General features: G+C 42.2%; 1 protein-coding gene across 12 annotated transcripts in view; it reads left to right on the top strand.

Annotated features, from left to right (window-relative positions):
* Positions 1 to 27,642, top strand: part of AKAP13 (A-kinase anchoring protein 13) — a 209,088-nt gene that overhangs the window by 58,103 nt on the left and 123,343 nt on the right. For all 12 annotated transcript variants that reach the window (XM_063169873.1, XM_063169883.1, XM_063169875.1 and 9 more), the window contains 2 exons: positions 16,478 to 16,625; positions 27,127 to 27,423. In XM_063169873.1, coding sequence (XP_063025943.1) covers positions 16,478 to 16,625; positions 27,127 to 27,423 — 445 coding nt within the window. The remainder of the gene's footprint in view (positions 1 to 16,477; positions 16,626 to 27,126; positions 27,424 to 27,642) is intronic.

Raw genomic sequence — 27,642 nt, 5'->3', positions numbered from 1 at the left:
TTTTTTTTGCTCCCTAAGTAGTTGATTTGTATTAATTCAGTTGCAGATGCTCAGTGGTAACGCTCTCAGGTAAGTCACAGAGCTGCTCTGGGTTCCAGCAGAGTGTTTTAAGTAGGTTTTGAGCCATTTAATGCTGTCCCTGTGCAGGCATCCCCCATTTTGATTTTCCTCCCCAAAGCGTGCATGGCGGCGCTCGTGTCACTTGATGTGTTGAGAGGTGATGAGAAGAAACTGCTAGTGTGGAAAACAGGGCATCCCAGTGTGCACTGTGATAATGTTTTTCTGTTTGGAGTTTCAAACGTGGCAGGGAGGACCAGGAGGCAGCGCAGGGCTGGGCTGCAGCAGGGGATGGTTTGCGTCAGCCTCTCTGAGCTCATAACCTCCATGCATAAGGAACAAGCTTCCCCTGGCCCTGAATAGCAGCTTTGTTGGAGAACATGGGCACTGTCAAATTAGACCTGGATGTGTGGGGGTGTGTGAGCGTGTGCTCAATCTGTGCCAAAGCTGCCAGCCAGCTCTGTAACTGTTTGCTTTCCACGTTGCCATGCTGGGAGCGGGCTGAGCTGCTGCAGCTCGTGGTCCTGCCCACAGACCCCGCCAGCCAGGGCACAGCTGGATGAGAAGATGGAAAATTTGAAGGGAAATTTGCTTGCAAATGTGGTTTTTAAGGGGAAAGAAGGAGAAACAATCAGGACTGGTGATAGGCCTTTATCTTGGAGAGTGTTGTGTGTTGTCAGTAATGGATTGTATTGACCTTTAAGGCCATGACAGCTTTAGATTTTGCCTACCTTTAATTACCAACGAGAAGTTTGCATTGGAATTTATTCTTTACCCACTGTCCTAAGCCTGTGCTTGAAGCAAGATTAAAATACTATGTAGTGTGACCTGATTTTGTAGACTGGCTTTCCAGGAGTACACCATATCCTGAATTTTGAAACTAAATGTTGCCTGAATTTTGTTAAATCTCAAGTCTACTGAATGTACCATGACTTTGAAGAAACTTTATTTAAACTTAGGGCACATTAGGAGAGAATGGAACTTAAGTGCAAATATATGATGAAATTGCTACAGTATAAACACATGAATGGTGTAATGCAGAACAAAATTATTCTCATATCATTTGAACAGTGTATGACTTTGCTAATCTGGAGGCTTTGTTTTCTCAGCCTTATCTACTGAATTAGTTTATTTTCCCACTGTTTTGTGTGGGGCTTTATTGGATATGTAATACTGAAGTGGTACACTTGGAAGTGCTCATCCCCATGTGACAGAGAACTGGGCTGAGGTCAAATGTAGCCTGGTGTAAAATAATGATTGTATAGCACTTGGTATAGTGTTTCTTTGCAATGCAAATAAGTTACATTATTAATACATCAGTGACTCCCTTTTCTCTCCTCTTCCCCTGGCCAGGTGGATACACAAATCAGCTCCCTTTCAAAAATTTGTTGGTAGCTTAAGGAAATTTGAAAGGCCAAAATTTAGTCTTTCTGTTTGCTCTCAGTATAAATGCTTTGTACATTTTAAGATCAGTTTTGTTTTCCATGTGTTGCTAATTGACAGCTCATCTGAGAGTTGTTAGGTGCCAGCAGAACACAAAGAAAAGGGGATCTTCCTGGTATTTCTGTTTTTCTAAAGGCAGACACAGCAGTCTTGTGGCCTGGCCTTTGGGAGGCAAATAACAAACCTCACCACATTCCTTCTTCAGAGTGATGGCAACTCCATTTTTCATATACAGCCTCCTTGATCTTGTTTTCAAATTACTGAGAACAGTATTCTGTTAATTTCTCCATAAGGAATTTCATCTCTTTGAATGACTGGAAATAACAGGCAATACTGACATGACAGAGGATTTCCCTATCTTTGTCTGCTTTCAGGAAAACATGTTACTCCCACACTTGACCTTTTTGTTTTTGACACCTTTGCATCTTCCTCTGTTGAGCTAATATATTAGATAAAGGATTATGCAGTTTTGTTTATGTTTTTGCTAAACCTGCCATGAGTTTCATCTTGAAAGATCCATTAGATAGTTGTTTTTATCAGCAGCATTACTGAGCTCCTTTTAGGAGGAGAAAGTAAAAAAAATGATCAGTTCCTGAAAGCCAGTTAGAGAGCTAAAGCATGCTTTATCCTGTCTGGTAATTACCAGGTTGCCCAGGTTTCATAATTCATAATTAAGAAAAGGGGTTTGGGAACCTGAGATGTCCAGTGTACTTGAGGCCAAAGTTTTTTGGGTGATGGAAAAGACAGTATTTCCACATACACACCAATGGAGTGATAGAGATTCTTGTATTACTCAAATCAGTGTGCATAAAAGGAAGGAAGACCACCTGCTGTATCCTTCTTGGTACTTTCTTTTGGCTTTTGGCTGCTTGAACTTCTATTTACCTCTTCTGTAAAAATCATCTGTGCTGCCTCTGCAGAGCTTGTGACCACTGAGAGCTCACAGCCTGTAATGATGAGACTACTGGCCCTTGTAAGTGTGAAGATTAAGGAATTAGGTAGAGAACATATCCTGTAATAATGAGTGTTGTGTTTTTGTGATTCAGTGCCTCACTTCAGCCTTGCCTCATTGTTGTCCTGTTGATGAGGTTGCCAGGAACTGGAGCTCAGCATTGTTGCAGGTCTGGGCTGGGACAGCTGCTCCTCCTTTGCTCTGCCAGCAGCTGGCTCCTGTCCCCCAGGAGCGCTGTGTGTGTCACCCAGAGCTGCTGTTACCTCCACTAAGGGGCTGTTTCAGGAGCTCCCCTGGCCCTGGGAGCTGCTCCCAGCAGTGCAGTCATGGGGCTGAGGAGCTGGTGCCAGGAGAGATAGAGCAGGGAAGTGTTCCCCAATTTAGCTCGGGTGTGATAGCGCAATGCTCACGTGAGATGGGGGGCAAGCAGCTCCATCCCAACCAATGTCAGCATGGAATTGTATTTAGAAAGGGTGGTGGGACGTAGCAGAGCCTGTGGCTGAATATTGTGGGCTGAATTTGAAATAAAAATGTTCAAACTCACTTCCTTACAATGCATTGATTTCTTCAGCTGCTGAAAAAAGTGCCTGTAGCCAGGCAGTCCTTTGGTTATCTGCCTCAGACTGCAGTTGGGAACATCTTTATTGATGCACAGGCACTGGATTCAGTCCAAAACTAACTTTACTCACATCCCTCTTGTATTTCAGTGCCATCCTGTTGATATGGGAATTCTTATCGGGCACAGTGTAGTGGATGCAGGACAGTGTTTCAGACCTTACTGGGTCTGCCTGGGCCTTTGTGCTCAGGGAGCCTGGGGTCTCAAAGCTGAAGGACCAAGCTGTTTTGTTTGCTGGCAGGGCTGGGGTGGAACAGGAGGATGGGAGATAGGAAGTCACAAACTTCAGTTTTGTTTGTTTTTTTACATGCTCACATGCTTCAATGATTGTCGTGTTTTTATAAAAATTGTATCTCTCTACCACCAAAAGTCAAAACTTCAACTTCAGCATTGTAAGGTACTTCCTGGCTCTTGTCACTGTTGTATTGGAATATCCAGATCATCTAGGAGTATGAAAAAAAAGGATTAACAATGCTCTGAACAATGGAAGTGTATTATTAGGTAGCTGTTTGATTGTTGTGATTCATTAATTCTCTGTTTATAGAGGAGGATGTTTACATTAGTCATGTAGATTAAACTCCACTGTTGCTAACATCCATGGGAAAGTGCTTTGCAAATGTGAAGTGTTGATCTTTTTAGAAACATTATCATTAATTGGGAGTCCATCAGATTATTCAGCAGGAGATTTAATTACAAAAGGATCAAGGCTCGCAAGCCACATCCTTATTTCCAGCCAAACTTTAATAAATATGGAGTACACGTGAAAGAATGATCATGGTTGTGTCTTCAGCTGCACAGAATGTCCAGAAAACCTCCCTTCAAAAGTGATGTGCACAGCTTCTGATTTCAGCCTCTGCTGGCTCTGGGGTCTCTATAGAATTATTGATCATTTTTGTAACCTAGTCGCACCTCCTTCATCTCTGAAATCAGTGTTGGTTTGGGGTTATTTTTCTAGAAAAATGACTGGAGAGCAGTATTTGGGTAAGAATGTTTTGGAAAAGCACTGGGGTGACATGCAGGGAAACGTTGGGAAACATTAATCTCATCTACTCTTGATTGCAACCAAGGTTACAACCTTAGATCTGCCTTTAAGACGGGAATATTTTTTCATGGTGATAGTGATCAGTGGGTGTGAAATGGAAAAGATTAGCAGCTGGAGAAGCATGATGTATTGCTGTAAACTTTTTTCCTTTTTAGATTAAAAGGAACAAACTTGTTTTAAATCACAGCACTCCTCCTCTGCATGGTTTGTCTAAGGTGTGCCCACGTTATTTGGAGTGACAAACCCAAATGTGTCATAACTGGTGATTGCATGAGAGGGCAAACACTTAATTGATAAAAGTGCTGCCATTGGCTTTGGTCTTTAATCAGGTCTGTGGATGGAGTCTCTTGTCTAAACTGCCACTTAGGAGCTGTGTAACCTGCAGAGTTTCTCAAGGAGACTTTTTGATAGAGATGAGAGCTCCCACTTCCAAGGCAAAATGTCATGCAGCTTAATGAAGTATGAACTTCAAAAGCTTCAGAAAGAATACATTGACCCTCTCTTAATATAACCTGGGGTTTGGGTACAGTAGGTCCTCTTCTGTTAATGAATGAACAACTCCTGTAAATTTCCCAGTTTGTCCTGCTTTAATCTAAAACTGAAAAAAAGGATAATGCTTGTAATATTTCTCCCCCACTTACCTATTCATATAGAATGAGGCCCTGCTGAAGTGCACTGTGTATTCCTGAGAAAAGCAATTGTAATACCCTCTGATGTTCATGCTTTAACCCCCCCCCCCACACCTTCTGAGTTAATATTAAAGAATTGAAGATAAAAGTTCACAATGTAGAGTTTTATGGCTTGTGGCAGCAGTGTCTGTCCCAAGTGCTGTGGCTCTCTGAGTCACTGAGTGCAGTGAGGTGTTGTACCTGTGTGTGCCTCACATCTGGCTTCTTACTTCAGGTGTCACTGTTGTGTGATATATGATTAATGCTCTTCAGAAATCTCTACCAGGGGGACAAAATGACAAAATGAAATACTTTTATGGTTCTGCAGTAAGATGCTGTCATGAGGTTGGCAGCTGTGCTTAAGTTACTTTTCTACTAAAGCAGAATTTGTTTGCTTAGTGGCATGTATGGTGACAAAGGCCACTGAGATGCCTGAATATCTGAGGTCAGCCCAGCAGAAAAAGGAGAACATACCGCACATGCTTTTGATGTGGGAATTTCTCACGAAAGTCACCATACAGAAGCCCCTGTTTTTGTTTCTCTCAAGGTCCTTAGGCAAGAGGACAGCCAGCCTTGATGTTTAGTTCAGCTCTGTGGTGAGAGGATCTGATAAACCTCTTGTCTTTTATTTGTTGGGTACTTGATTTCTTCTTAATGACAAACTAGCTTTCTGCCCTACCTTCAAAATGTCTTTGAGTAATGAATGAGTGGAAGCCTCTGAGCAGCTTTTACGAATAAAATATTTGCTTGCATTACTTGTGGAAGAACCTGCTGCTTGTTTGGTTTTAAGAAAGTCAGCTGGGGCGCCTGAATAAACTGATTTTTTTTTGAGAGGAGTATATTGCAGCTTGTCTGGCTCTGCTTTAATTCTCCAGGCAAAATACTTTCCTCACTAAACTGTGCTTGACCTCATCTTTAAAGTTTTTGTCACTCAGATCTTTGATTTAGATTCTTTTCATCCTCCACTTCCCAAACTCTGGTCTGCATCATGCAGGAAGCCATCCCTTCTGTGGAAATGGGTGTCTGGCAGCTGCCACCTGAGCTCAGCACCGTCCCCTGGCAAAGCTCCCTGCTGCTGCTTCTGGCTTCTGTCAGACTCTGCTCAGTCGGGTTATTATGAGGCTGACTGCTTGGCTTGCTCCTCTTAAGAGAGACATTCTGTAGCTCATGAGATCTGTGTGATGTTAGCATAGGGCTGTTGGTGAAATTGTCATTTTTGTGCATTTACTGAAGGCAGCTTTGCCTGGAGAAGTCAGATGAGGCTGCCAGACCATCAGCAGCATCTTCCTCCAGGAGAAGCTGTTGCTTAAATTGCAGCTCAGAGGCCTTTTCTCAACCTTTCTTCCATATTGTCTGAAACTAAAAGTGCTGGATATGGGTTCAAAGCCCTCCTCCCCTCATTATCTATTTGAACTTTTCTTCTGTGATCCTGTTTTGTGGGTGTGAAAGTGCTGGTAAACAATAAGCAGTCTGGCTTGGAGTCTGGAGCACTTCTCTGAAATTCTGCCCTTAACTCACCACTACTCTGCAGCATTATGTGTGAACTTTAATATGACTTGCAGAAGATGCCAGAGCTGGTACAGCTGGTAGGGGTGGGAAAGCAGAGACAATGATCTGCTTTTGGGGAGCTGTTAGATTGCTTCCTCCTGCTTTCTGAAACTGCAGAAGGAATCCTTATATTATCACACTAGGAGTTGTATTAAAATTGGGTGAAATTATGTACTTGTCTTGGGCTCTGTGTTTGGAATTCATTACTTCTTGGGGTAGCTGATGAGCTGGGAGTACCTGGACAGACACAAGAGATGGTGTCCCATCCCCAGCATCACTGACAGTGTTGCTTCCTCTTCTCTCAGGAGGAATAAGCAATGGAGGTCTGCATTTGGGTTTAAGAGAAGAAAAGTACTCTTGAACTACTGTTGCACTGTGGGACGTATTCTTCTGCTACCTTTAGAATGAACAAACACACTTCCATGTCACTCCTCAGGATACATGCCCCTGCTGTATTTCCTGTAACAAAGTGCTGACAGTCATTTGTTCAGCTAGAGGCAGTTCAGACAGCAAAGCTGACGTGAGAGCAGTGCTCGTGAAGATGTTGATTTCACGAAGCCAAAATTTCACATAGCCCCCCAAATTCCCTGCACTGTGCCTGCAGTGCTTCCTATTGCTTTCAAAGGCTGTGTTGGATGTGATCTCCCTGCAAGTGTTTGTCCTCTGCCTGGCTCAGTAGAGCAATTCCATATTGTGCTTAAGTGGAAAATAAAATAATGGTGAACCACTGTAGCTCGATGCTGTGCAGTGCCATCAAGTGGCAGTTCTGTTGCAGGACACATTTTCAAGGCTGCCTGTGTTTGTATTGATGTTTCAAAGTGTTTCTTTTAAACATTACAAAAGTTTCACCTGTCTGCCGTTGTGGTTGGGGAGGGTTACTTCATCAGTAAGGTAATGATTATAATGGTTTCTCTTCTCTAATGGCAAAAATGTCACTTTATAAAGTGCCTCAGCCATTGCAGTAGCTCTAAGAACTGTAGCTGTGAAAAATTTAAACACTGGTGAGGATATTTTGCAGCTGGCAGGAAAATGAGTGCTGTGGAACACATTGAGCTCTGTCTCTCTGAAGGTTTTGCTGTACTGTAGAGGAGGCTGAAGTACCAGGAAAAAGCCATCCTTCAGCTCTCTTCTGCTTTTGGATCTTACTGTTCAAACCTGATTTTTTTTTTTTCTTTTGGTTTTCTTTAAGACACCCCAAGGCTATTTGTGAAAATAGTCCAGTGGTAGAAGATTGCTTCTAATAATATGTCATCATATGTACTTTATCTTCCAGGAATTGTGACTCTCTCCGTCCTTCTGGTGCCAAGAGAGTAGCTGGATTTCTCTTAGGCACTGCACACATTCAGACTGCCTGCTATTGCTCCTAAGCACTGCAATTTTGTTGTTATTGCTAGATGGGCAATTAGTAGGAAATACTATCAATCACTCAAGCAGCTGGTTATAAAATTACCTGGTTCGGTTCTCGTAAATGTAATGAAGAACAGAAGAGGCTTCAGGATGAGGCCAGAGCAAGACATTCACATCAATTTGGGTGTGTTTTTCTAGGAACTGATTGAAGTAGTTTCCAGAATTTCAGAAAAAAAGCCTTAAAGACCAGTACTTGTAGAAACTGGATGCTACTGGAGAGGACATTTTGCCACAACGAAATTTCACCTTCTTTTGTCCTGCCTTTGTGTTCATTGTGACATTACATGGAGATGTGCATAATTTAAAGGTTAACTCCAATCTGTTACTGCTTTTGTGTACATCTACACCTCCTTCTCTGTACCAGAGCTGTGCAGGGTTTGTGGTGGAAGAGGCTTGGGGTTACTGTCAATACTTGCTTATTCAGGCCAGAAAGTGCACAATTCCTTAAGTGGATAGCCTGGCTAACACTAAACTCTCTGAATAAATGAAAATTAAATTGATATTTTCTTTACTATACTGCCAAATCCACCAAAATAATAAAGTCCCCGTTGCAGTTTTTCCCTGGGTGTTTACATTTAGCACAAAAGGGTGAATGGCACTCTTCTTATCCTTTCTGTTTTTCTCCTTAAGTTTGATTTTGCTGCTAATTGTACTGTTAATTTTACAATGTTGTTGTGTGTGCTGTCATTATTAGAAATGACCTTGGCTGTTTGGTTTTGTGAGGCTGTCTGTGTGCAGCACAGGCTGGCACTGAGCTGATGCCCTCTGCATGCTCTGAGTGCTGCAGAGCACGTGGAGCCCTGTGCTGAGGCAGTGGTACAGCTAAATCAGCTATTAGCAGCCCAATCTAATAACCTGCCTGGCTCTGGCCAGCAGAGTGGCATGTCAGGAAGATCTCTGCATGAAGATAAATCATGTGTCTCTCTCAGCACTAACGAGATCCTGTTACTTTGATGGATTTCTGCTGGCAGTCTGTAGAGATCTCCTTTGAGCTGCCTGGATTAATATGTGTGTAATGGTTATAATAGCATCTTGACACTCAATAAAGACTCATCTTGGGGATGATTGATTTGGAGGCTGACAGAGACATGCTCTGTCAAAGGATGTGGGCCACTAATAATGGATTTCTTGAAGCATACCCATTTCCACAGGAGTTTGTGCTGCCGCACTGGTTCCGAGTAGAAAATCCACACCTTGCCCTTCTCAAACGTTTTATCTCTTTGCCAACAAATCCTGCTGCAGGATTAGACACCTGGACTGGCTTGGGTTGTGGTTGAGACTATGAGGTGGTGTTAATAAATCAGCTCTAACAATGTTGGCTCTGCAGACAGGCAAGTTGAGGGTATCCATGCTGTGTTTTTTAGTACAGGTTGCACTCAGTGTGGATCCATGAGAGCCAGTTTGGACCTGGAGGCAACAGCTCAGGGTTGTTTGTCATAAATATCCTTGTTTTCCCACAAATTCTTTTTTGCCCTAAGAATCTTGAATAAATGGTCTTTTGACTCTGTACTTGTGTCAACATTTTATCCATCAGTGTGCTAAGCTAATCTTATTTTTGGACCAAATTATTTTTCACCTTTGAGGAATGAAAGTGGTCTGTTTCAAGTCATGGCTTTGTGGCTAGTATTGGAAGAGGAGATCGCTTGGCTCAGTGCAGTGTTAATGAAATATGGAAGGTGTCACCTTGATTTGCTCTGTGGGCTGGCAGAAAAATGTCTACCATCATTCTGCTCTTTTGGTGGCCTGTGGGCAAGACAGAATGGTCTGTGATTGTGTTTTCCAGAGAATGAGAGAGTGCTTTGCAAAATCTGGCTTTCTCATCACAGAGCTGCTCAGTATCTGTGCTGTTAACCTGAAACCTTTCACTGGTAGAAATAATAGCACTGCTGTTAATTTAAAAAGGAAATAAGGTTAGATCTGGAGGTCGATTTTTTAAATATTTATTTTATTTAAACCACTGGAGTTACTCTTGTTATCTTCTTTTGTGCGGGTGTTTTTTGGTTTTTTTTTTTTATTAGGAAAACTTCTCTGCTTCATGCTTTAAGATCAAGGAGTTTGAAGTCATTGACTATGTAAAAGAACACAATCTGCCCCAAAACTTGGCAGCTTGCCATTCTATTTATTTTTGGAGTCTTTCCCTGAAGGTTTTATCTGCAGGAGGTTGCAACACTCCACCCCAATGACATCCATCTTTCTCCCTGCTCCTGACCCAGGTCACTGCCTTAATCATGGGCGATATCTCCAGGTGAGGGGGGATTTCTAGAGCTGCTCATGTTCAGACACATTTCACATCCCTACCTTTGTTCCTGGGGCCTGGAGTTCTGCAGAATGAGCTGTGTTTGATGTGACTTTTTTTTTTTTTTTTTTTTTTTTTTTTTTTTTTTTCCCACTAAGTGCTCCTCTGAGTCAATCCATAGTGGTGAAATTGAGGATGTCTGTAATAATTGCTGTTATCTTGCTGTAACAGATACCTCTGGCCTCCTCCCATGGTCCCTTCCTTTTCTATCCATGTGGTGGGAGCCTGCAGGGTAAATGACCACATCTGGAAAAGGGGATGGATGTTCCAGGTTGAGGCATTTGAGATCCACTGACAAACTCAGAGAGGGAAGGGGACTATCTTGGGTGTTTTGGAGGTAGGACCATCCGCAGATTGTGCCCCTCAAGTGTGAACTGTTTTTCTGTTAGCCTGGGAATAGCAGCCTGCAAGAGTTTGGTGGGTGTAGGTTATTTTATTGCCATGGAAGAAGAGCATTCTGTGGTTTTTGGAGCCAGCAGTCATAGTGCTGTGTCACAGCTGACTGGCTGGAACACTTACTCAGACCTGGAAAAACTGGGATTTAAGCCTTTCTCAATCGAAAGGGTTATTCCAGGAGATGAGAGCACTGTCATGTTTGCTCCAAAAATAGTTGTCTGAGCTCCCATTTCCTTTTGCAGTCAGGAGCCTGTGTGGCTGCACATGGTTTTGTTCTGCATGGGGATGTCCATGTGTCCTTTCCAGATGTCATTCTCCGAGGGTTTAAGCACAAGTTTGCACCAACCCAAAGTAACCTTAGATGGGAGGGACCTTCCAGGGTGCTCAGCTGAGATATGGGAACTGTCTGGGAGCAAAAGTTTAGCTGCTGATCTTGTTTTGTACTGACAGAGCTAGATGGTAATGGATCATCGAGCATCTAAACAATTATATTGTACTTTTTTCCTTATCTGATGATTTCTGCTACATTTTTAAAGGTGCCTTGCAGTTCCCTTTTCCATGCTCCAGCTGCTTTCAGACTCCTCTGCAGTTCTCAGTTTGAGGTGGAATTGTCTCCGCTTTCCCTTTGATTTTGTCTAGCTTAATTATTGTCAGTGCTGCACCCTTTCCAAAGAAAACGTCATGTGATTGAAAAGCCAGCTGTTCTTTTAAAAGCCATTTGGATGAAAGGTACGATTCCCATTTCATTGATGGGGAAACTCAATGCACAGGGATGTGAAAGGACTTGCCTCCTGCTGGAATTCCAGCCTGATCCTGGGTGCTCTGTGTCAAGCACTAGCTGGGGTAATACCAAGTCCAACTCAATCTAAAAATGAATAAATAAAGGTACCAATGAGCCTGAACTGCAGTAGGAGGAGGAGGAGGAAGAAACCACAGCTGTGATATGTGCTGTACTGGGTATGGTAAAGCTCTCCTGGGAGCTGTTTAGGGTTTCCCAAAGGGGAAGAAGCAAAAATGCAATAAAGCAGTGACTCAACCAGGGCCTGATTCATATTATGAGTAGCGGAAACAAAACGAAACTTGTTACAATGGCAGGTTACATTTACTCATCTAATCCAGCCTCTTTCATAAAGCATCTTATCTACAAAACCCCAAAACCTACACCTCTTAGAAGGAAATACCTAGGGAGAAAAGCTTGCTTTCCTTCATGTGAATCTCCAACCCATCTAACCAATGGACTTCCTATTCAATAGGTTTGTGCTGCATGAGGATGCAGCCACAGTTTGCTGTCAATGATCAGTAGCAAGTTTTGCATTTTGCTTTTCTGGGTAGAATAAATTAATGATTACTGATTGTTGGTGTTTTCTCATGAAAAGAAGATTGTTGAAGTAACAATAGAGTGCTGCAGTAGTGCTATCTAATGCACACTTAGTTTTCATAGGTATTTTTAGATTCTGTGTGTGGAGATCAGTGGGTGGTTAGTGGCTTAAGTAATGTTCTTTAAAATTCCCAGTGTGTATCATGGGGGGAAACCCAGATTAGAAATTAAATGCTTCAGCTACAAAAGTACAGCTTGCCTTTTGGGGTTTTTTTGGGGGAGTTTTTTGGTATGTGGTGGGGTTTTTTTTTGTTTTTTGGGGGTTTTTTGTTTGTTTTTGTTGTTGTTGTTTTTGTTTTCAGAAATGTTAAAATTTGTTAGCTAGCATGTTAAGAATATTTTTTCCCTTTTTCAGTCCATTGTTGACAAGTGCACCTGTTTCTGGTAGAGCTGATATCCCCCAGGGTACCTTCCCTACTGCCAACTAAACTCATGGGTTTCATCCTGAAATCTGGAATTCTGCATTTGCCAGGGCTGTTTTCATGGTCCCAAATGTTGACCAATTTCCCCAAACCTGACAGCTTTTCAAAGCTTGAAATGGAAAAGATAGATGTCTTTTTATGCTTACAACAATTATTTCTTTTTGGAAGGTAGATAGTATTTTTGAGGTGATAACATAAGTGATCTTAATTCTTTTGAGCTTAAAGGTTTTGTTTAATTTATTGCCACTTCCAAATATTGCTGAGGTCATGTATTAAAAAAAAAGAGCCTTTGAAGGTAAATAGTCAATTTTAAGAGGCTTACTTGGGGTTGTTTGTTCTCTGCCTACCCACCATCCACAACTGCTAGAAGAACCACTACCCAAAAAGGTGGAGTTGTGCTACTGTCAGCAAATCATGCTGGCAAACAGGTGCCTTCTCTAGATAGTTTTGGGGTTTATTTCTAATGACAGCATTTGGGCCTTTTTAGAGATAATTGTATTTCTGCTGCCAGAACTTCAGAGATGGACCACTGTAAAATCCCTTTCTGTGCTCTTTTCTAGTTTAAAGCGCAAAATCAGGCTTGGCTTTTCCAGTGCACCTGTCCCATGGTGAGGCAGACCTGCTTTCTCCCATTGGTTTGGAAAAGAGAATATGTGTAGAGGAAAGAGCCCCATCCATCTTCCTTACATCCCATTACATCTGAGACCAGGGAATTTTCAGACGCAGACAATGGACAGGGTGGCCTCTTTCATGAATGGACCACGATGGAATGTTTTCATTTCCAATGGGCTTTAAGCCAAGTAAATATTAGTCGATCCAAACCAGTTTTGAAATTAAATTATTCTTATTTGTTGGAGCATTCCAGAGAATGCCTTTGATCTGTCTGTACTTTCACCAAAGGGATATTGGCAGGCTGGCCTCCCATTTCTAGCCATTTGGGATGAAAGAAGGGTTATAATAACCACCTTGTGTGGCAGTGATCCTGAACAGATGACATTTTTTGGACAATATTAAATGAATAAAGGTAAACATACTTCAATTAAAATGTTTTTGGAGGCTGAATGCAATAGGGCTGTTGGAAAGTCTTCTATGTGGGTTGGAGGAATTTGGCTGCATTTGTAACTGATTTTCTTTAAGTCTAAAAATCTTGGAAAGAGAGAGGTTTGTTCTGTGCATTATTTCCTTTCCAAATAAATACATTGTTTGAATAACTTAAAAATCAAATTAAAATTGGCAGTGAACAATGAAATTGTCAGTAACTGGGAGGTAGAGAGGTGTGTTGAAGAAGAAGGGTTTTTTGCTTCTGGGGTCACATCAGCACAGTGCCCTGTACCAGGCACAGTGACTGAGTTAACTCAGGTGATACCTGCAGGGAGACAACTTAAAAATTAAAGTAAAAAATCCAATAAATAAGATGCTCAGTTTTCCACAGTCTCTGCTGAAGGATCCTCCAAAAGAGGTGGGAGCAGGGTGGTGGACACCTTCCCACCATGAAGTTCTGCTTAGACACAGCTGAAGAACCTTTTAAATTGGTACCAGCTGATGATAATTTGTGCTCCCGCTAGACTTAAACAATAATTGAAACGAACTGAATTAAAATCTAAGAAGTGGAACAAGTGGGTTGGAAAGATCTGCTGGAGGTCACTGGTCTGACCACCTTCCACCTTCAAAATAAGGTCAGGTATCTAAGTAAGTTCAACTATATGTTTAAGTTCCAGCTTAGATTTCAGGTTATGTGGAACCTCTGGTGTTGAGGTTTCTTACATGTATTTACTAGGTTTTTTGTGAATAACTAAATATACAAATTGTCATTTGCAATATTGATGCAAATTAAATTGCTTTTCCTAGAAATGTGAGTAGTTTGCATGGATAGACAGATGCCTTCTCACAAAAACTGTGTCAATTTGCTTTGATTTCAAAAAAATTAGACTAGCTGTACTTCTGAGTTAAATAAAAGAAAAATCTCTTTTAACTGATACTCTTTTAAACACTCAGTGCTGTTGGTGCATGTTCTGAAGTGTCACCTGCATTTTAAATCTGTTTAAGTACTTTGTATGTTCATGCCTTAAGGGAGAAATGGTTTGAACAAAGACACATATAAAAAAAACAAAGCACAAAGGGTTTGTAGGTTAAAACTCAAGCTTTTGTTTTTTTTGAACATCAGCTCAAATCTGGATCCATTTGCTTGAAATGGAGTATTTAGTTTTCAGCTCAGCATGTGAACTGGTCATGCTTGAATTTAAAGCTTGATTTATTTCTTTTTGCACCTGTTTTTATTTTAACACTGACTCTATACAAGATAGACTTTTGCTACATGGTTCCTTCCTCCCCAGCTGGAAGTCTGGTCTGATATTATCGCGTGAGACCTTCCTAAAATTTACATTCATAACTCTACAACCTCCGAAAATACAAAATACTGCTGCTCCATTAGGTTGTAGAGTTTTTTTTTTTGTTTTTTTTTTTTAAATTTATGGTTCTCTTTCCTGTGTCATAGCACTGACCCACATATTTGATTTTAAGACCTGGTCGTGAATTTGGCCTGCAAAATCTTGTTTGTATAAAACAAGGTGCAGTCCTGCCCCTGGCAAGAGGTGCCAGATGGGCTGGATCAGGGGAGAAATGGACATGAATTTGGAGGAGGAAACGTGAAAGGAGCTGAGGGAGAGGAGAAGGAGACGAGAGGCAGAGCGTGGGAAGCGATGGACGGGAGGGCCTGGAAGTCTGGGAATTGTCTACAGCAGTTGTATCTGACAAAGAGAAGGGATGAAACCTCTTAAGGGGGAGGTTTTAAAGGAAATGACATGTGTATTCTCTTGAATATGCAAATCAGAATTACATAATCTGCAATAACAATAATAATAATAAATCTTTTCCAGATTTGCAGCTGTAACCATATGCTCAGTGGGGTGGTGGCAGAGCTGGCAGCCACAGCTGCTCTGTAAAACTGGGGCACCCACCTGGTTCTGATCTCCATAGACAAGGGACAGAAGGTCACATCACAGACTGTTGTTCTCAGTATCTTGTAGTTTATATAATTTTTTCAGGCTAATAAACAAAGTATGGGGAGACCCCAGAGGCATTTAAAAGATGTGTAGATGTGGCACTTGGGGATGTGGTTTAGTGATGGCTTGACAGTGCTGGGTTAACCTGATGATCTTGGAGGTCTTTTCCTACCTAAATGAGTCGATTACGATTTTTTCATCAAATGAAAATGCTTCACCTAGGTCTGCAGTAAGTGTAAGCCATCCTCTTTCCTTGCCCTTCCTTCCCCACGGAATACTGAAATTGGTTCATATTGCCCCTGCTCTTTCCCATGCAGTTGTAGGAATTTCAGGTGTATTTACCCTTTGCTGGGTTAACTGTGATAACTGTGTGCGCCCTTTATAAATACAACTTTCCCTAAGAGCAAAGAGGGGCTAAATGATAAAACATGCTGAGATACTGAACTAAAACCTCCATAATACTAAGCAGGAGAGTTTAACCAACAGATCATGAGAAGTTTTTTCTCAAGGCTTGAAGAACTGCTGTATTTGCTAACACACAGAGCTTTTCACCAAGGCATGGGCTTATAGGATGAGTGAGAAGAGCCACCACTGTCTGTGGCACCACAGTTAGTGTTTCTTTGTAATGAAGGTGGGGAAAAAAATCACAATTGATATGAAACTTTGGTACCTCTGTGTATTTCTGGATTGTGGATGAGAGATGTGTTCAGTGATCAGGTTGGATCTGTGGTTGCAGTGCTAGCTTGGACAGGGGAAATTGAGTGCTCAATCAAGAATTAGGGCATTTTCTCAAATTTCTGAGGGCAGAGGCAATTTTGGCCACTATCTCACTTCTGTTATGTATGTCTATATTCTGATATATATTTTATAAATATATATATATATATAGTGTTATATATGTCTATATATATGTGCGTATGTGTGTGTACAAAAACCCCTGTGTGGGGCGTGCACATCTTTGTCAGACTTGGTGTGATTTTGTGATTTCACCATATTAAGTTGTTATTTTAAAAATACCCGGGATATTTCTGCTTGTCTCTTCCTAGAGTTGCAATCAATGTGTTTCCTAGATGTTGACTAGCTTTGATACTGAGGTTGATTTGGATATCTGAAAATTAGGATGGGCACTGAGTCCTATGAAAGGAGAGTATGAATGGAGAGTGTGAACCTTGTAGGAAGAGTAATTTCATTTTAGATTATGCAGTTCTTGGTCCTGTAAACTTAATCTTGTTTCTTGTCCTTTTTCCTAGGGTGACTCTGTTATTACAGTGCAGCTGACTGAGGAAGATAAAGTTGAAGATGATGTAGTTTTTTATTTGGTCTTCACTGGATCAACTGTCCAACACTGCACAAGCACGAGAAAGATTAATCCTGGGAGTCTGGAGACAATTTCTCCTGGTAAACAATTGCCTTTCTTTGCATATCAGTGTATCAGTCTGTGAAATTTGGTTACTACAAGTGGACTGGAATGTAATGCTCTTTGCTTGGTTGACTTTATCCTCACTTACACATTAACAAGGAGTAGAAGATGTAGTTTGGATGACTGATTTTGCCTTTTAAAAACCTCTTACTTGATTTCACTAGAATTATATGACTTTGAGATTGCAATTATTTAATATGTAACTATGAGATGCTGCTGTAGAAAACTCACAGGTATATATACACATAGTAAAAGGCTTTTAAATGCAGCAAAGATGGTAGAAGATATATTTGTAAAGTTTCCTGTTGCCTAAATGGTGGGCAGCCCAGTAAGTCTTAGCTACAGTCATCATCTGCTTGACTCACTGAGGCTCATTGCTGCCTTCCTGGTGAAATACAACCCTTTCCCATAAATCCTGTTCAGCTCAGAGCTCACAGAGCATTTCTGGAGCTCTTGCAGTACAGGTGATGTGCTGCTCAGTGCCATCTCTCCATGGCTGATGCAGATGAGGTGGGTTTCCACATGAAAGCCCACCTCTGTTTTTATCCTTTGTGCCACCAACAAAACAAAACCAATCAGCATTTCCCTTTGGTGACTTCAGGACCGTGGGAATGAGCATGTTCCAGGCTGCAGTCCTCACCATTAACCTTTCATTCTGACTTGTTGCTATGCAGCACACTGCTACCAGTGTGAGAAAAACGCCTGACATTTTCACTACACACAGTGTAACTCAGGCCATCAAGTGTTTTTCTTGGGTTTGTCTTTTCATCTACCTCCTAAGTATTGTTTTGTGAGAGATGCACATGGAGTAAAATTTGGAGTTGTTTTCTCTTGGGAATGAGTAGCTAAAAGTTGGCCACTCGCTTTTTTTCATTTCCTCCTCTTTTTGTGCTGTTCATGTTGTTCAGTTGGCTTGGGAAGAGAAGCCTTTTTATGGCTACTGATGACTGGAGCCCCGTGCAATCAATTAGATTAGTGCTTATTTTCTCCCAGAAGAGCAAGAAGGGGGTGACTCCTTCCCTGCTTTTGTGTGGTGGGCGTGGGGCTCTGCCAGCCCTGCTCAAAATGACTTCACCTCTCCCTCGGGGCTGTGGCTGCTGTGCCAGGAAAGGAACTGAAAAGCTCCAGTGTTCCCTGCAGCCCATGTGGGAGCCAGGCTGCTGGATGGGATTTCCGGGCAGGAACGACTCTTTCCCATCACTGCTGCCCTTGAGGAGTGCTGGATGTGCCCAGGGAGGTGGCTGCCAGGTGGGACCAGAGTGATGCTCTGGGCACTGCCTGTCCTGCCAGCCCCAGATACAACTGAGTCACTGGGAGGGCTCCCTGCAGCTCCTTTTGGTGCTGATAGTGGGAAATCTGACACTGTTTATGATTCAAAAGGAAAAGAGGGAATTTCTCTCAATTGTTCCTTTAGCAATAATGGATTGTTTTGTTGGTGTTTTTTTTTTACCCAGTATAGTCATGATCTTGTGGAGTGTGATGTTGGACTGGGATGGGTGCTGTCCCAAACTACAGCTTGTTTCAGACAGAGTTTTAGGGAACCTTTCATAGAGGTAATCTCATTCCTGCACTGTCCTGGGCTGGGGTGCAAGGAAGGGTGATATCGCAGATGTGGATAGCACCCTCATTTGTGCTCATACCTCATTTTGGTGAGACTGCCTAAGAAAAAAAATACTTCAGTGATGAAGAGATTGTTGGGGAAAGGCAAAGCAAGAAATGGGAATAGCCTGATTTTTTTCATCCCCTCTGACCCATGCATTTGTCCAGCATTGTTTCAGCAGTGATTACACTGATTTCAGTGGATGTATGACTTACATCAGTGCAGCTCTTCCTCCTCCTCCTCCTTCCTGGACCCACAGTGAATCTGTAATCATGTGTTTACACTCTGTGTGTTCCACAGTTGCCTTGGCAATGGCTGTGGTGACTCAGAGCGTTATTTGACCTCGGAGGGATTAGCCATGAACAGCACACAGTGTGTGTGAGACCAGCCCTTGTTCAAACACCCAGCCCGGGCACTTAGCAAGTGTTCTGCAAGGAAACTCCTGCAAACAGCTTTTAGCCAAAATCTCACCTTTTACTTCCAGCTCTGAGCATCTTTCATTTGTTGCTGTGATGCAGGGAGTGTTGCACATCCCTGTGAGCACAGCAGCTCCTGGGGACAGCTCAGGTGCACTATAAGGACGGGCTGATTCACTCAGGAGCCTCTCTGCCTTCCTTGAACATCCTCTGCATCCCTTTTGGACTCCAAGGCTCTTCCCTCATTCTTGCCCCACATCCTCAAAATTTCATCTGGTCCCCAGGAGACTTCAAATGAAGTCCATCAGTAGCTGGGGTGAAAGGGTTATGTAATTCTGTTCAAGCTTGAAAACAAGCCCACATTTGTAATTTTTATTTCTTGAGTTTTTCAGTGGGTTTCTTGATGTACAGAAGTGTAAAAGACAGAAATTATTTCATTACATTTGCTGCCAAAATTAATCAGAATGTTTTAGAAAAGCTTTAAAATAAAATCACATTTGAAAAGAAATCTTAACAACATAAAGTTGTTTTAGGTGAAAAATTAGAGAAAATGGAATGGAAATATAAGCTGTCAAAATACCCCATAAATTTTCATTGTATGTGAAAATTTCCTGAAAGACTTTACCTAAATAAAAGCTTATCACTGCAGAATTAAATGACTCCTGCATCTTATATAATTACTGGAGCAATCTGCTTCTTTCCTATGCTTTTTTTATCATCAGCCTTAAACACTGAATATATATATAGTCCATAATACTGTTCAAATGTGAGCTTTTATTTCTGTACAGAGTAAAAGAAAGGACTTCTGATTATGGTAGCAGCTTATTTTACCTGAAGGTGTGGATGAATACAGATTAATCACTTCTTCAAATTACAGAATACTTACTTGTATTTATGTTCTTGCTCTGAAGAATGAAATGGATTATTTATCCTGCCCTGCTCTTGGCTGTGTTAATTTAAAGAAGGTAATTTCCCCTTGTAAGAAACAGATCCTCATCTGAGCTGATCAGTCATAACTTGAAGTGTCAAAATTAGCTACTGAGATTCAAGAATTAGCCAGGAGATGATGTTTTGTGTGCATTCAGTACCTCTTTTGCCAGCCTAAGGACACACCAGGTTACATCATCCAAGCAAGCTTTTGTTTGTCTCTGTGAAAAGCTACCAAAACCTCATTTAACTGTTGGCTTTACTGTCACTGTTACAGTTCTTCTATTTCTAATTAATCTGGTTGAAATTCTCCCTCATGGAAGAAGTTTTCCTCAGTACCAGAGCACAGTTTCAAGCATTGTTGTATCGGACACTTTAAGATGGCAGGTGGAGGTGTAATGGCACTGGCACTGCTCCAGTGGGGATCTCAGTGCAGAATCTTGGTCTCTGGAGTTTGGGTGTTGAGAAAGCATCAAAAGCCTGAGCAGGAAGGAAGTAGAGACATGATACCATCTCTGCTGCTTGGTTAGCTGTTGTTGGCTGCTGAATTTGTACTCTTGGGGATGGATATGTCCTCTTAGGACACAGATGCTCGTCCTCCTGGTGTTGGTCATTAACTGAGCTTTTCAGCAAGCCCTTATTCCTACAGCAGCTGAGATTGCCATAATCTCAATGCATTTTTTTCTTCCCACCCTCTCTGCAGGGTAGGGAGGGTAGCTGGGGCCAAGCAGATTGCATGTGGTACTGAAGGAAATCTGTGCAAAGCGGGAAGTGAAACATTCACTGCAAGACAGCAGCCTCATCTCTTGTGTCTCTGCTAGAGCAGCTTTTTTCCCCACTGGGAAAAAACCCAACCCAATAATAAAAATCCTCAAATCATGATCTGGCAAACAAACCAGCAGAAGAAGGAATGACCTCATCACTGTCTACACAAGTCAAAAGTCCCAACCACAGCTCGCCGTGGCCAGTGGAGACCTCTGAGCATCAGGAAACTCTTGGGGAGATCTGGGGAAATTTTCTTGCAGGAGCTGCTGTGCTGAGAGCTCCAGTATTTGTGTGGTGCATTTATTGCAAAAGTTTGCATGCCATCCCCACAGCAGCTGTATGGTTGGACATGTATTGTGCTTTGCATTTAACCACTGGTGGTCTGGAAAGCATGGGAGACACGGGGGAAATTTGAAATGAAATTTCAAACAGGGAGAGACAGCCCAGAAATCCAGAGCTGCAGCAGCTCCTGATCAAATAAGTGAAGGGTAAGAAACACCCTGTCTGTGAGCCAGGTCACCAAAACAAGAAGTAAATTTTGTGAGATGTAATTGCCTTGGTGAGTACTGTTGCAATGTGTGGTATCACTCCAAGCTCTGATAATGCCAAAATCACTTTTCTTGTGTTTGTTGAACTCAAAAGGTAAAGGATTCTTGTGTGGGTTTCAAAGGGGAGGAGAATCAAAACTGGAAGTAGAAAAAGGGTCTGAGAGACTGTCTGCTGGTAGCTGCCTGCCAGCAGTTTCCACAGGGCTGACACATTCCTGTTGATTCACTCTCAGCTTTCTCTCCATCCTTAAGTTAAGGCAGAGAAGCAGCTTCAGTCTTTAACTTGTTCTTAATTCCATAGCTCCCAGAGTTGTTATTTTTTGGGTTTTTTTTCTCCTTGCTTTCTTTCTGCTAGTTAAAAGGATATATGAAAATTAATTTCACTTAGCTTGGAAATACCTTCAGTTCAAACTTTTCTTTTACTGTGAAATCCTTTACATATGGTGATGCTTTATTCATTTCTACCACAGACTGTGTTTTCCCCTAAGAAACAACTCTTCATAGAAAAAGCTGTATTTCATGAATTACAATCTTTGTACTGGTACACCAGAAGGGTAAACAAGTTGCATAACAAATGGCCACTTGGCAATACCAGTTGTGGATTTGAAAATACTCTTAATTATGAAACAAAACCCCCCTTAAAATAGACTAAAACAGCATAGCCAAGAAGACTTTTTGCAGTTCATCCTCCTTGGTGTATTTAATTGCTTGAGGCAGTGTAATTAAAAGGAAGTGATGCCAGTGCTAGATGACATCAGTCACAGGAAAAAGTGATTGAATCTGTGTTGAAATTATTTAAGATGTGATGTGTGGGGTCTTACACTTCTCTAGGTTTTTAGGGCATCTGCCATGTGTAAAGGCCTTTAAAAAATCTTTTTCCCACTCTTCAGTCTCTCTTTCACCTTTCCAGTGGAAGGTTTGAAAGGAAAAGCAGAGGCTCCTGTCCAATGCTGGTGCCTGTGTATTTCATAAGGCTTCCTGTGTTGCAAGAGTGAATACAGTAACTGTGTACATTTCACAAATGCACTTCAAAGACGGGCTCTGATTTTCAGAACTAGAACTCAGGGGTTCTGAAGCAGAAAAGAAGCGCTTTTTGGATGGTCACAGGAGATCCCTTGGCTTCCTTTTTCATGAGCCATCAGATGGCAGCATCTCTTGCATGCATCTTGGATGCAAATCTGAGATACTTCGTGAGGTTCACAACACTTGTTGTCTGGTTGTCCTGTCCTTAAATCTCTCTGTAAGACCTCTTTCAACCCAGCTCCCCCATGGTGACTTGGGGGATGCAGTTAGTCTTTAGTCACCTACCAAGCAAACCCAAACATGTCCTTCCAGCAGGGCTTTAAATAGCTGCCCAGCCTGGGGGCCCATTGTTTGATAGCTCCAATGTGAATTCTGAAAATAGGAGGTTTGGACAGGATTTCCACTTTTGGAGGAGGAGGAAATGAAATCATCTTTTAATAAAGCTCTGTTTAGGGGTGTTTTGTCTCCATGTAGGCCTTGTAAAACAAGAAGCCAGAAGAGTTGTGCTGCTGCCCTTTTAACTGCACCCCAGATCACAGGCACAGGTAGCAATTGGATGGACAGGTCTGAGCTGTCATCTGCTAATGACTTGCAGCTGAGAAATTCCACCCCCCTGTTCTCATGCTCATCGATCTACATCAGCACCATGTAGAGGAAGCAGTGCTATCATGCTGATACATCTCATCTCATCTCTTCAGGGATAGGAGCAGACAGACCAGAGCACCATGTCTTCATTTTCCATTCTCATCTTTACCCCAGGGCAAGCTTCATTAAGTGTCCCCATTCATTCCCAGTAAGGAATTCTTCAGTTCAAGAGTGTTGTCTCATTTTAAATTATTTTTAAAGGGTGGTTAGATATATAGAAGCAGAATTAGTTGCTGTATCCATCCCTGCATAGATTGAAATAGTTTTTTAATTTCTGTATTTTTCCTGCAATGTGTTGGTATTTCTCAAAACAGCTCCAAGTGAAGAGTTGTTTCCAAGCTAGATTTAAAATAACTGAGGAGCAAAAGGAGAAATGGTATAAAATGCAATGTTGCTGGAGTTAAGAGATGGATCATTTGACTTTTATCACAGACAGCATACAGTTGACCACATTTGATACTATGGCAAAAAAAATAAAAGGGTCAAAAAGGGAAGTGTAACCAGGCAGTCTGAGATGGCAGCTAGAGAGAAACACTTAAGTTTGTGAGGAGAGTTAAAACTTGAACAAGGATACTGCTGGATGGTACAAGCATGACAGAAACTGAGTATTTCATCAATTCTGTTGTTATTTGGCCAAAGGCCCTGATTTCTAGAGAGGACTGAAGGCAGTCAGAAGGGTTGCTGGGCAGTATTGGGAACCTGATGGCATTGTAAAGCATGGAAATTTCTCATCCCTTCTCTGAGGCGCTCTTATCTGTGTGATTTATTCAGTTACATGGAAATGCACACCATTGTCAATAGGCTCATTGCTCTTTCTGACTGTTGTGGTTTAACCCTGAGCCCCACACAGCTGCCTCTTGTGCCGTGGGGAGGAGAATTGGAAGAGCAAAAGTGAGAAAACTTCAGAGCTGAGATAAAGCCAGGTTAATGGATCAAGCAAAAGCCACGTGCAAACAAAGCAAAACAAGGGGTTAGGTCACTGCTTTCCATGGGCATGCAGGTGTTCAGCCATGAGCTCCATCACATGTAGTGGAGATCTCCTCCCTCTTTCCCCAGCTCTTTACATTGGGATATCCCTTGGGTCACCTGGGGTCAGCTGTCCTGGTTATGTCCCCTCCTAACTGCTTGTGCCCCAATCCTGCTCACTGCTGGGATGGGTGAGAAGAAGAAAAGGCCTTGGGTGTGTGGAAGCAATGCTCAGCAAGAAGGAAAATATGCCTGGATTATCAAAACTGTTTCCTGCAGAAATCCAAAGCAGCCCCATATTAGCTACTGAAAGAAAATTAACTATTCCACCACAACACCAAAACCAGCCCACTTGCACACACAGAATTTTTTCTTTTTCCCCTTTCAATGCCAGACATTTTTCTGTTCCACATCTAGGCAGGTGTGTGAGGGGGTTTCAGCAGTCCATAGTGGATGGACAGAGGTGATGGCACCGCCCTGATGGCTGATGAGTGCATAACTTAGCGTTTAACCCATAGTAGGAGAAAGCCCTGCTGTCTGCCAGAGGGAGCAGAAAGCTGAGGCACAGGAGTAATACTGGCTGTTCTGGCACTGCCTGGAGCTCTGTGTGACTGTGAACAAATTACTTAACCTCTTGAAAACAGATTTGGTTTTGCAGTGATAACTATGTACCTCCTGAGAGTGCCAGAAAGCTCAGCTCCCTTCTGCTCGTGCTCTGGGACAAGGGCTGTACAAGTTCAGATATTAGTCCAGGCCATTGGATCTTTGATGTGGTGAGAAGCGTTGCCCCACTGATGGTTCCTTCAGAAAGTTCCTGTACTGGGGACATGTTTGCTCACACTGTTCCAGCAGCCATTTCTAAGCAGGGGGGCAGAGACCTCTTGAGCAATTTTTCTAGTATTGTCTGCTCTGGTTACATCCTGGCTCTCCTTTCATTTGTACTGCTTTGCCAAAAGTCAGAACCTGTCCCATGTTCTTGCCCCCATGTCTGACATCTTCTCAGATGTGAGGAAGCACAACATCAAAGCACTGCAAGCTGTTGCCTTTCTGAAGAACATTCCCTTGGGTTTAGCATGATGTTTGTTTGATCCTGTTAAATAAAAATGGACTGTCAGGTCTGTCACTTTCTCTTCTAGGCTGCATATTCAATGTCTGGGGGAGTTTCAGTAGAATCCTTGCTGGCCACAGGTCAGGACATGGTCTTTTTATCACCTTCCCTTGTGTTGCCTTTTGCAGCTGGTGTTTAACACACACTGCATCCAAGGGAACTTTGTGTACAGCCGTGATGTGCTGCTTTAAGGAGACCACACGTCTTGACAGAGGTTCCTGTAGCTGTTGTCTCAATGGAGGAGCCTTTGCTGTCCCACAGCAGAGTTGTTTGGCATTGTGACAAGGAAGTGACTGTCCCAAATGGTTTCTCTGTAGCTGCTCGTGGGCTATTTTGGCTTGCTGCTTCAATCCTGAAAGTCTGCTGGCAGAGTAGTTGTATTCTAGGTTATTCTGCAGATGGGATTCTTATGGGAATAGGCAGAAAATATTTTTTAAAAATTGAATAAAAGGTTTAGCTGTCCTCATGCTATTAAGAAAGCTTTTACTGTGTTTGTTTTTTTTTAAACTCTGCATTCTAGCAACCTTTCACTGCTCTGAGTTAGGGAGAGCCCAGCTTGTAGGATTTGAGTCAGCTCCTGTAGGCTGGCACAGTCCTCTCACAGTGTGCATGGAGATCCCTTTTGTGGAAGCTGGAAACAAAATTAATGTCTTTCCTGTTCTGTGTTTGACGCTTTTAGGAAGATCAGCGAAGCAAGAAGGTGTAGGGGGAGGGATGTAGAGTTCTAAATGGCTTTAAAGGCAAGTTCCCTCACAGTTGTATCATTCTCCCCACTTCTCCCTTGAACATTTGGGGCTTTTACTGTGAAGATGAGCAGAATCTGTGAATGGGTTCCATCTGGGCAGCTGAGTACTAATACAGTAATGTATTAGAATGCACATGCAGTATTTTCAAGAGCAGTAGACGTTCTTCCTACCCCTGTTCTTCAAAACAACAGAACTAGTAAATCTACTCCTTCAGCTTTCATATCATCCTCTTGCTAATAGGTATCTGGTGCTGGAAGGAAAGTTTTCTCACCTTTCAGCTTCAGAGCATCCTGGTTGTATTTGGGCAGTTGCAGCAACATCCCTGTGTGTTTTCCTCCCTTTCTCCACTTGCCTTTGATACCTTTCCAGCTGCATTTGCTCTCCTTAGGAAGCCACAGCCTCATCTCTGACAATTTTGGTGTTACCCACAGTGTCCTAATAGCAGTTTTGACCTTTCAATTAACTTCAGGATTGCCTCTTTCAGTAGACAAAATCTGTACAGATGCCAAAAGCCTCAGAACAGATTTGTGAGGTTGGCTGAAAGACCATGAAGATTAGGGACATATTTTCCCTTTTGTCAGGGAAATCAACAGCAAAAGGCCCCAACAGAAGAAGGAAACTTTCCCACTGACCACAAATAGGGGCTTAAATTGAATTTTCAAGGCTTTAAAAATAAATCGTCATTTTGTATTTAATTAATCAGGGTTTCGTGAATGTGGTAGTATGTTGAGGTCATGGGCAAAAAAAAGCTTTTCCAGTAATTAGTGCAGGGTCCATGCTGTTCTGGCAAAAACAGCCATGACGTCAGTCTGAGGCTGGAACAAGAAACTGTACCACACAGTGAACTTGAAACACAAACCTTATTATTGAAGGGGCATGTCTGACAACTGCAAGTTCTGGTTGTGTTGGACACATAGTATATTTTTCCTTTTAAAATTCCCAAAAGGTGTTTGGTTTGGTTTGCTGTTTGGGTTTTTTTTTCTCCTCAAGTTTCTGAGTCAATGAAATTGCTGCCATGCCTCCTTTCTCCTGTTTCCCTGCCCTAAATAAATAATGAAATTACCAGACTTCCAACCCTCTTGTTTTGTAAATATGGAAAGTGGCCATTTCCATGTTTTTATTTAGCAGAAGCAGCTTAGTTTTTAGTTTTGTTGTGTGAACCCAAATGCAAGGGGCAGGTGCAGCAGTGAGCACACACAGGGCATGCTCAGGCAGGTCGTGCTCTGGTAGCCATGTAGACCTTTGTTTTAGGTGAAATTTCAATGTTTTCAGTGCAAGCCAAGTATTGTGACAGCATTTGGAGTATGTAGTTTTGCAGCACTCAGATTCAAGTTTCTGATGAGTTACTAGTGTCCTGTGGAGCTGCAGAAGAAAAAATTTGTCCATATTACCTGGCTTTAGGTATGTTAGCAAAATCTTTTACTTGAATTACTTAAAACTTGTCAGATTGCTTGTTGCTGTATATAAATAGCCTGGGTGGCTTATAGTTCTTGGCTTATACTGGGACAGAGAAGAGTTATACATCTTTTCCTTTTAAAATCTATAAGAAATACTTACCTGTGATGATACATATAAATTCCAAAGACAACTTTAATTTAGGGTTGTGACCCTCAAAAACTTGGTCTTATTTCATTTAATGCAAAGAGTGTGAATCTGTCAAAGGAATTGTTCAGTTGTGTTTCCTCAGCTATTTTTCTTTTGTTTTTTTACCATTTGTCTGAATTTTGTTTTGCAGGCCATGACTGCTGTGAGACAGTGAAGGTGGCACTTTGTGCCTCTAGAGAAGGTCACCCCGTTCTGGTTGTGGCAGAGGAGAGTTTCCAGTTTGTCCAGGATGAAGCCTACGATGCTGCCCAGTTTCTGGCCACCTGTGCTGGCAACCAGCAGGCGCTGAATTTCACAAGGTTCTTGGACAGGTCACGGCCACCAGCTGCAGACGTGGACTTCTTGGATGAGAAAGTGGCCTTGGCATTTCGACACCTGAAGCTGCCGGCAGAATGGAACGTGCTGGGAGCAGACCAGTCCCTGAGCGGTGAGGATTGTGGGGCACAGTGGGATTTGCAGGTTGGCAGAGAGGTGAAAAGCCTGGGAGAAAGGATTCCTGCCTTGGGAGACTACCATGTACCTTCCAAAGTGTATGGTGGTGGCCTCTGTGCTCAGAGAAGGGATGTGATATCCATCCACATCTCATATCTTGCCCTTTAGCCTCCTTAAAATATGTAAGGTATATAAAATATACCTTACATATATT

Source organism: Melospiza melodia, chromosome 15, assembly GCF_035770615.1.
Source record: "Melospiza melodia melodia isolate bMelMel2 chromosome 15, bMelMel2.pri, whole genome shotgun sequence".
NCBI classification, from domain to species: domain Eukaryota; kingdom Metazoa; phylum Chordata; class Aves; order Passeriformes; family Passerellidae; genus Melospiza; species Melospiza melodia.
The sequence above is the reverse complement of the archived record's forward strand: the minus strand, read 5'-3'. Positions and strand labels throughout refer to the sequence as shown.